The sequence below is a fragment of the Alligator sinensis genome, unplaced genomic scaffold, assembly GCF_000455745.1.
Source record: "Alligator sinensis unplaced genomic scaffold, ASM45574v1 scaffold2074_1, whole genome shotgun sequence".
NCBI classification, from domain to species: domain Eukaryota; kingdom Metazoa; phylum Chordata; order Crocodylia; family Alligatoridae; genus Alligator; species Alligator sinensis.
In genome coordinates, this window is record NW_005843452.1 from 13,416 (window position 1) to 23,962 (window position 10,547).

Below are 10,547 nucleotides of genomic sequence, written 5' to 3' on the forward strand. Positions count from 1 at the left end.
GGGTCCGGGGCCAGGGTGGGGAGCGAGACAGAGCCACAACTGGCTTGTCAAGGGGGCTGGTGGAGGGGTGGCTCCCTGCTGCTGTGCACACTCCTGAGGAGTGGCGCATGGAGGGGCACATGCCCCCCAGATTTGTGCACTGGTTGGGGACAGATGTGGGCTCAGGCCTTCCAGCCCTGCTGCCCTCACCTGGGAGCCCTGCACCGGCCATGCTGCCATGGCAAGGTGTCCCCCGCCTGCCCAGCAGCAGTGGGGGCAGGGGTGGTGGACTTGTGTCCCCACTGCTGTCGGGTGGGCAGGGGGAACCTTGCCATGGCTCGGGGCTCTCAGGAGCAGGGGAGCAAGACAGGGAGCCTTGAGCCTGCAGTGGGCAGCCTGCATCCACCCTCTACCCCCCACGGGCTCCGCTCTGCCATGGGGGCGAGGGGGGCACCATCTTAGCCGCCCCCTGACAAAAATAAAAGCCAGCGCCTATGGTCAGAGACAGATCCTGTCTGAGCCCCAAGCTGGGCCTCTTTACATCAATTTCTTTGGAAGTAGAATAATAATATGCTATCTTCTGGGGTGCTTTTGCCCACGTAGAATGCTTCATAACTATTGTATTATTTTTCACTTTTTAATATAGGTTCTGCATATAACTATTCCTCATACTATTTCTTTTCTTTTACTCCAAATGACTTAAATATATCTGTCTACAGCTGCAGCTGACAACAAATCTTGACTTTTTATTCCCTCAACTCCTTTTCTCATGGTGAGTGACATGGTCTTCCTAATGGTCTAGTGAACCCTGGTAGGTGCAACTGGTTCATAATGTTAAAATAGAGATAGGTCTTACCTGAAATCTATTTCTAATTTCTTTGGTGTAGAGTGAGAAGGTGATGTTCACACCTTCTGGAGGGTCAGGCAAACCTGGCAGAAGTCTCCCTGCTATTCCAGACCATGGTGGTTTATCTGAAAAGCAGCCGATTCTTTCATAGCAAACTTCTTTGCCTGCGGCACAAAAACCATCTTATAATTGTTTTCAAAACTGTTACAGTCCTGTGGTGCATTTGAGGTTGGTAACAACTTTAAAAAGTTCTGGGCTTGGGCATCTGGTTTTATCACTGATGTGAAAGTTCAGATTTATTCTTCAACCTATTTGTGGGTATTAGCTGAAGCAAATAAGACGGGATATTAGTGACTCATGATTCAATAAATAAATAAGATGAGGGGACTTAATGTTAGGTGCCAGCTCCTGATTTGTATGTCTAGGAGTGAAGACTTCAGCTGCTGCCCCTGCTGCTCCCTCCCCCCAATAACAAAGAGTCTATATGAGTTTCAGTTAATTTTAAACATGCTTCCTCTGAGCAGGCGAGCCGCTTTGATGCCACATATTCATTCAGCTTTTTGCCTCGGACACTGTTCATTACACCACGCATTCATTTCACTGGGCCATTTACCAGAAACAGCCCTAATGTAAACTAGGTGTGTGCACAGACCATTGCAGAAGCAAGGTGCAAAAGTGCAATGATATTAAGAATATGAGCGGTGCATTGCCCTTGTGCTATAAACTATAGTATGACTTCAGTGCAAAGCAATGCTTTTATTTGCCTTGTAACTTTTTGCTACATGAAAATGTGACTGAATTCAATATCCATGATGCAGTTTTCATAAATACGGTGTCTTACCTGCTGTTGAGCCAAGGAGAGAGAAAGCAGTAATCCAAAGTCCAATCATCTGAAGTAAACTGAATACTCCTGTTAAGTCCATCAAAAGCATTTTATTTAGACACCAACAGACTTAAAATCATTTAATCTTTTTAAAAAGTATGTAGTACAGTAATGCTATCCCAGGAGCAAACAGAACAAGAATAGAATATTAATGTATAAATTAATGCCTGGAATAAAGACAGCAGCAAAGCAAGCTTTTGCCTGGCCTTTATTCCTAAAATATCCCATCTTCAGTTAAAGCAGGGGTGGGCAAAATGCGGCCATTCTATCCAGCCCACGAGGCCCCTAAAAATTTTAGAAAATTAATATTTATCTGCCCCTGGCTGCCTGTCATGTGGCCCTCAATGGCTTGCCAAAACTCAGTAAGCGGCCCTCCGTCTGAAATAATTGCCCGCCCCTGAGTTAAAGGATAAGAGGAAAAAATGCTCAGTATAATTTAAATGAAATATGTCTGGAAATTTATGGTTCTAGAAGGATCAAGATCTGAAAACAACTGATCAGTAATTTTATTAGCATTGCAGATGCTCCAGAGTAATTGGTCACTAATGTAAATAGTATGTGGTCTCAGTGGTAGCATGAAACTGTTTTATTTGTTTGTCACCTCATCGGCAGATTACACCTTTCTCTCCTATTCTTTTGTGTTATGCAAGGCTATTTTCTGATCCCAGTCTCTATGCTTAATCTGATGTTGCATTCACCTCCCAGCACCTTTCTCGGGGTGCCTCGTGTTCACAAGGAAAGCAGGATCGCTGGTGCTGAAGGCTCTGATTATTCCTCTGAAAAGATGGGCAAAGGCTAGCAGGGAGAAAAGGCAGCAAGGTGGCCCCTCAGATATGAGGAAAAACTTCTTCACGGTAAGGGTGGCCAGAATTTGGAATGGGTTCCCAAGGGAAGTGGTGCTCTCCCCTACCTTGGGGGTCTATAAGAGAAGGCTGGATAGGCATCTGGCTGGGGCCACTCCTTCCTGCCCAGGGCAGGGGGTCGGACTTGATGATCTGCTGAAGTGCCTTCTGACCCAAACATCTATGATCCTATGATGGCTGGTGGTAGAATAGCTGTTGTGACCTACAACAAATGTGTCCTTTATTTTTCTTGCCTGAAACAGAGGATTTCTTCAGTGTGATTTGCAAGGTGATGGCTATACTGAAAGGAAGAGTATGTTACTTAGAAGAACATAGACAAACTTTATGGAGCAGCAGAGACACTGAGAAGATAAGAATATAAGTGCCATATTGGGTCAAACCAATTTAATCTACCATCTAGTCTAGTATCCCATGTCTGATAGGTGATCTACCTGACCAGGAAGGAGGTTCTGGCCGGGAGCTGTGGGGCTGTTTTCCTGTCCCTTGTCCATTTATGTCTCTTGGCAAAATTTCACTGGGCAGTGGGTACTGCCCAGTGTACTTTGCGTGGTGTTGTCCCTCCTTGATGCGCTCGTTTTGAACCTCTGACCTGCACTCCCATCCCTGTTTTGTTGTCTCAAGCAATCAGTGATGTGCCCTTAGTGGCCCCTCTCATCAAGCGGGGGGGCAGTTATAGCTCTACTTGGTGGACTCTGGACCACGTTCTGGAACGGCATATCATAAGGCTGATCTCCCAACCTCCCTTATCTCACCTGGGGTGACTTGCCATGCGCCAGAGCATGCATGCCAGGGTGGGGGCATACCCTCATGGGAACATGCCTTTTTTGTGCAACCAGGAGAATATTATTTCTTGACTGGCACTGATGCAGCCACTATCCAGTTCTGAGTGCCCCACAACAATTCAGGGAGGATGTTGATAAATTGGAGGGGTTGTGGAGAAGGCATACCAGAATGATCCTGGGAATGGAAAACATATGCTAGAGAAGAGATTTAAAGAACTTGGCTTGCTCAGCCCAGCAAAATTAAAAGCCGAAAGCGGAAATAGAAGACTGTTTTCCATAAATATGGCAAATGAAGGCAAAATACAGGGGTGACTGGGGCCTTGTGCAGAGATTTGGTTCTTTCTGGGAGAGTTGCTGTTCTCCCAGGAGAGACCACAAGTGTACAGCTGTTTAGGTTTTTTCTCCCAGAGTAAAAATGGCCTTTCCAGGAGAAAAATAACCTGGAAACAACCAAGGTTAAATTACTCCCAGGAGAGATTTTGGGGTTTTTTTCTGCCAAAGCAACTGTCTGTATATGCCGTGGCTTCTCTCAGAACAGGACATAGTCCTCCAGAATCTCTTCTCTCCCCTGCTTCTACAATTATGTCACTTCCCTGTATCTCTGTTTGGGATTCTCCTGTTCATTATATGTCTTAAACTCTTTATCTGCATCAGACCCTTTCTTAACTCTCACCTGGCTTATGTTTGTGCTTTCATCTTGTGCACTCCCAGTCCCTAGGTACTACAGAAATATATTCCCATTATCTCTTCTTCTGGTACTGTACCTTAAACTTGGGCTTCTAACCATCTCTCCTTTTGCCTTTCAACCCTTTTTCCAAATCTATCCCCTACAGTTTGGCATAGCATTTAGTTCAACACTGGGAGGAACAGAAGGAAAGAAAGGATGGATGGTTTAGTAGTGGTTAAGAAAAATGTCTGGGATCCATTTGGCTTGTTGTCAATTTTCTTTTCCACCACAGATGTCCTGAGAGACTTTTTGCAAGTCCTTTTGGCCACAATCTGAATTCAGTTATTTGGCTCTTGTTATGTAATGGTTTATGCTAGTTCTTTTTGCATTATGTTTTCCTATTTTTGTATAGATCACACTTTACACGTTTTCCAGAGATGGACATATATCTTTTTATGTGCTGTATGAATCGGATCAATACAGTGTGTCTAAAGCTTCATCTCTTGACTCCTATGTTCTAATTTAATGCCAAGGGCCAGACTTTGTAGTAGGTAGATAAGTGTCACCAACTGCCTTTTTTTGATGTCATTGCAAACTAGAAACAAAACCTTCATTCACTATAGACATACCAGAAAATACTAAGATTTCACTATATACCCTCTAAGGCCTCCTCTATATGTGAACATACAGCAGGCCTCCTAGGAAATGACTTTTCAGAATCATATAAAATTAGGGTTGGAAGGGACCTCAGGAGGTCATCTAGTCCAACCCCCTACCCAAAGCAAGACCATCCCCAACCAAATCATCCCAGCCAGGGCTTTGTCTAGCTGGATCTTAAAAAACTCCAAGGATGAAAATTCCACCACCTCTCTGGGTAACCTGTTCCAGTGTTTTACTACCTTCCTAGTAAGAAAATTCTTCCTAATATCTAACCTACACTCCCCTTGCTGCAACATGAGACCATTGCTCCCTGTTCTGTCATCTGTCATGACTGAGAACAGTCCAGCTCCATCTTTTTTCAAACCCCACTTCAGGTAGCTAAAGGCTGCTATTAAATCCCATTTTAGTTACCTCTTTAGACTAAATAAGCCCACTTCCCTCAGCCTCTCCTAATAAGTTATGTACCCCAACCCCTTCACCATGTTTGTTGCCTTCCACTGTACCTTCTCCAATTTGTTCACATCCTTTCTGTAATGGGGGACCCAATACTGAATACAGTACTCCAGATGTGGCCTCACCGGTGCTCAATAAAGGAGAATAATTACTTCCCTTGACCTGCTGGCAACACTCCTACCAATGCAGCCTAGGATGCCATTAGCCTTCTTGGCCAGAAGTGCACACTGTTGGCTCATATTCAGCTTATTGTCCACTGTAACCCCCAGGGCCTTTTCTGCAGAGCTGCTGCCCAGCCAGTCAGCCCCCAGCCTGTACCGGTGCATGGGGTTGTTCCGTCCTAAGTGCAGGACTTTGCACATGTCCTTGTTGAACCTCATGAGATTTCTTTTGGCCCAATCCTTCAGTTGCTCTAGGTCACTCTGATTTCTAGCCCTACCCTCCAGCATATCTATTACACCCCACAGCTTGGTGTCATCTGCAAACTTGCTGAGGGTGCGCTCTGTGCCATCTTCCAGATCATTGATGAGGACATTGAATAAAACTGGCCCCAGGACTGACCCCCTGGAGCACTGCATTTGATACCAGCTGCCAACTAGACCTCGAGCCACTGATTTAATACCCTGTGAGCCCAATGCTCCAGCAACTTTTCTCCCCACCTTACAGTCCATTCATCCAGCCTGTACTTCCTTAGCTTGCCTGTGAGAACATGTGGGAGACTGTGTCAAAAGCCTTGCTAAAATCAAGGTATATCACATCCACTGCTCTCCCCGCATCCACAGAGCCAGTCATCTCATCATAGAAGGCAATCAGGTTGGTCAGGCACGACTTGCCCTTGATGAATCCATGCAAACTGTTCCTAATCACCTCCTTCTCCTCCAAGTGCTTAGAAATGGATTCCTTGAGCATCTGTTCTGTAACTTTTTTTTCTCCAGTGATTGAGGTGAGGTTGACTAGTCTGTAGTTCCCTGGATCCTCCTTCTTCCCTTCCTTAAATATGTGTATTATGTTTGCCCTTTTCCAGTCATCTGGGACCTCTCCTGGTCACCATGAGTTTTCAAAGATGATGGCCAATGGCTGTGCAACCTCATCAGCCAATTTCCTCAGCCCTCTCGGGTGCATCCTGTCCAGCCCCATGGACTTGTACACATTCAGCTTTTCTAAATAGTCCCTACCCTGTTCTTTCACCACTGAGGGCTGCTTACCTCATCCCCAAACTGCTGCCTGGTGCAGCAGTCTTGGAGCTGACCTTGCCTGTGAAGAGTGAGGTGAGAAGGGCATTGAGCACTTCAGCCTTTTCTGCATCTTCTGTCACAAAGTTGCCTCCCCTATTCAGTAAGGGACCCACACTTCCCTGATCCTCCTCTTGCTACCAACGTACATGTAGAAACCTTTCTTGTTACCATTCACATCCCTTGCTAGCTTCAACTCCAATTGCACTTTGGCCTCCTGACTGCACCCCTGCATGCCCAAGCAATACTCTTATATTCCTCCATATTTATTTGTCCAAGTTTTTATTTCTTATTAGCTCCCTTTTTGTGACTTAGTTTATTGAAGAGAAATATAGAATCATAGAAAATTAGGGTTAAAAGGGACCTCAGGAGGTCATGTAGTCCAACCCCCTGGTCAAACTAGATCATCCCAGCCATGGGCCCACGGCTTTGTCTAGCCACGTATTAAACACTACCAACAAGTTAAAAACCATCCCATGAATTAAAAGAAAACAAGGATAGCATATTTTCCAGAGACATGCTTTTCAATAGCTAGGATGGGAGGTAGATGTGGTAGGTTTCAAGGTAGTTTCCTGGGTTTTTCCAGATGTTGAAAGATGATGCCCAGAGAACTATCTAATTTTCTGATACAATGAAGAGTGAAGTCAACTCTGGCCATTGAAGTTCAGTACAGGAGGTGGAAGACTTCATCTCTTCTCCAGATTGCCTCCTATATGTTTCTCAGTGTCTAGTACAATGGAGTCTGCATTCTAGAATGGGATTCATTAGCACTATTGCAGTGCAGAACACACAAGATAACATCTTGACCTTAACTAATTAAGTCTTCCTGTCCATCCAATGGCAGGCAGCTAAGTTTTTCAAGAGGCATAACCATAGAGCTTACAGTTTTAAGGATACTGCTGATATACATGATAAAGACACCAATATAGCAGTACAGCCAGTTTTTTGGGTTTTTTAAGGCCTAGATCAGTTGGATGGAATGACTGAACGTAGCAATGGAGAAGCATCCTCAATTCATTCAAGGCTTTGTTCTCCTGCTGTTGAATTGTTTCATGTGCTATTTCTTTAGTAATGGAGAATCCATTGCCTCACTTGACTAGGATTCCTATGGGTTTTTTTAAAGCTAGAAAAAACCACTGTGATCATTAGACTGATGTATCAGTCGCATAGCGCGTCGGCACTGATAACAGGAAAATTAACATTATCGGCAATAGCCTTTTTTTGGCTGATAATGTCACCAATATATACCATGTGCATGTGCGCAGCTATAGCATGCATGTGGCCAGGAATACAGCCGGGAATCTTGGAGAGCAGCATCCTGCTGGTAAGTCTGTGGTGGGGAAAGGGACATAGGGGGCGTAAATTGAGGCCCCCAGGGTGAGGGAGGGAAGGAGGGAGTGGAGCAGGGGAAGACACTGCCCTGCTGGGGCATAACACAGGCTGGAGTGGCAGGCTGTTTGTGCGGTGGGTGGGGATGGGGAGGCCTGGGGTATATGTGCCCCCTGGATTTGTGTGTGGGGTGAAAGCGGGCTGCCTGCCTCTTCCCAGCCGGGGGCAGGGCCAGGGCTTCTCGGAGCTGGCAGGGGCAGGGTGGGCTCAGATGCATGGGGTGCACAAAGGTAGTGCTGGGAGGGATGGCTACAGCTGAAGCCCCCACTAGTGCCGTCTCACCTCAGGACACTGTGCTCTGCTGCAACTGAGCTTGCCTTGGCCCAGCCCCTGCACTGGGAAGAGCCCTGCGCAGCCCCCAGCCATGAGTGCAGCCATGCCCTCTCCTTACCACCCTGCACCCTCTGGACAAGCTGCTCCGAGCTTTGTCCTGCCCCAGTCCCACTCCCTCCCTCACCAGGGGGTCTTTGATCTGCCCCCCCCATGCCCCTTCGCTCCGTCATGCCCCTTCCCCCCCGACAGACTTACTAGGAGGATACTGCTGTCCGTGCTGCCCAGCTGTATTCCTGTGGATTGGTATTGGCCAATTATGGCTGGTTAATAATTGACCATTGATATCAGCCAAGAAAATCTTTATCAGTGCACCCCTGCTGATCATCTCTCTTGGCCTCCTGCACATCATAAGCTGTTAAATAAGTCTGGGAGGTGACTCTGTTAGATGCTTCTCTCAATTCATAATAATTGATTGCAGCTTCTTACCTCTTCTTCCTTTTGGCTTTTTCACCTTCATCTTGGTGAGGGCTTGGGGCTATAGTTAAACTCTGACCTATTCACAACCTGCTTTTCCTTGTCATCTGTCCCTTTTCAGCTGGAGAATGCCTTTTTTGATGACTACTATGAGAACTGCTCTAATGATTGTTTGATAAGACGCATCCTTTTTCACATTTCTCCATTCAGTTGTCTCAAGCATTCTGCCTATATTCCACTCGTTCTTTAAACTTTGTGCTGCTTCCGATAGTGCTTCATGTAGTTTAACCTCTTTCATGACTTCAACCATTGTCTGTGTCCGCGTATGAGGAAGGGAATCCAGATTTCACCTGATGTAGTTATATGGCTTTTTTTTCTGATCATTCAGGAAAATAAACTTTGGAATAAACTCCCCCACTGCTTCACGTCAGCCCTTTCTAATTCTGTCTTTTATCCCAGGCGTGGTGTGCAATCATCCCAAGGGTACTTCATCACCTGTTGGGGTTTGTCAGTGTTAAGATGCCGCAATCTCTTCTGGTCAGAGCTTCCCCAGAATGACTTGCTTTGCTTCTCATCTGGTGACTTAAATTGCCCTAGTATTTATTCCCATCTGCGTTCGTTCCTCTGATTATCGGCAGGGGGGTTTTCTGGCCCCTGATCTCTGCATGGAAAATAATGAAGCACAGCATCCTTGAAGCTCTTTTCCATCACTTACCACTCCAATTCCAGAATGATGTTGCTTTGGGACGTCTGTTCAGCTCGCTCCCTCAGAAGTCCTGGTTGTTACCTGCCCTCTTTGCTTACTGGAGTCGGTCCCAGAGCAGTGGGTGTGGGCCCAGCCATGTGATGTCTAATGATGTGTTTGGTGTAGAAGGCTGTGGATCTTGGTAATTAATCTCCCCGCTGGTTGTAACATCATTCCGCTCTCCCATGTCTCTTCCTTTCGTATCGTAGCAAAATCTGGTGTCTTCCTAAGAGCTGGAATGTGGGGGGGGGAGGACGACCAAGTCCACATCTGGGGATGTAAGGTGCAATTCACTGGGATTTAGGTGGCTTCAGGCCCAGAAACGATCCCAATTCAGCACCTGAGAATGTCGGTGATTGATTTTTGCTGATAAAGTTACTTAAGTGTTACTTAGGTTCTGCTCCTACAGTAGCCTGCTGTATTACGATCCCTGGAGAACCTCCTTAAAGACTGTTCATCTTTCTGGGGAGTCTTCGATCTGATCCTGAAACGAGCTTGTATTGCTTAGAGATAAAAGTTATGGTTTTACCTTCATGTATCCGTGGAGGATTGCCTAGCAGCAGTCACAAGAGTATTTTGAGCATATTTATTTATGATTTCCAACTAATACACACCATCTGCTAAATAAATGAGTCATAAACTAGCACAGGTAAGATAAAGAAAGCATAAATTCATGGTTTAGGGACATATTAGGCTTAAGAGATGCATGAAAACAGAAGCACAGTGGGGAAAATAAAGATGAAAGTGAATGCCTAAGATGCTTTATGCTGTAGTTCTGATTTTGGCTTGGGGACTTCTATATGGAGGGAACAATGCAACTGAAAGGGATCAGATCAGTGGTCTAAGAGTTCAAGAGGCAAATAGAAACCTCTTCCTGGAGCTTTTCTATTTTTCAAGGAATGGCTTTGAGCTTCCTGTACTTAAAAACCACAAGAAAAAACAAATGACAGGGTCTTCCTGGGACCACGCTTTATATCTAGCCTCTAGGTAGTTTAGGCATTAGACATGGGACTGTCCTAGGATGAAGTACCTTGGTGACTGAGAGAGGTTCTTGCTCCAGTCTCAGCCCTGAACTTTATACAATGCCTCTGCTTCTGGTGTTGTAAGAGATCTAATTGTCTTGCTCCAACAGGTCTAGCACTAGCTGGTAGGAGGAAGAGGTGTTTCCTGTATCACAGCATTGTTAGGTGTGTGTGTTGTCTGGAACGGAAGTTTATCATCATCTTTTAGATGGAGATTTTGCTAGCCCTGGTATTGCAAAGGCAAAATGTCAGGTTAATGCCTCTATTCTATCCTGGAA

At 45.6% G+C, this 10,547-nt stretch overlaps 1 protein-coding gene across 1 annotated transcript in view; it reads right to left on the reverse strand.

Moving 5' to 3' along the window:
• LOC102384752 (pancreatic lipase-related protein 2-like) overlaps positions 1–9,259 on the reverse strand; it is a gene marked incomplete at its 3' end in the record, with an annotated part of 22,288 nt that extends 13,029 nt beyond the window's left edge. Inside the window, exons 1-3 of the mRNA XM_006038751.1 lie at positions 9,218–9,259; positions 1,668–1,736; positions 836–990 (exon numbers count right to left, since the gene is read on the reverse strand). Of these exons, the coding sequence (XP_006038813.1) occupies positions 836–990; positions 1,668–1,716 (204 nt within the window). The remainder of the gene's footprint in view (positions 1–835; positions 991–1,667; positions 1,737–9,217) is intronic.
• Positions 9,260–10,547: the final 1,288 nt, after the last annotated feature.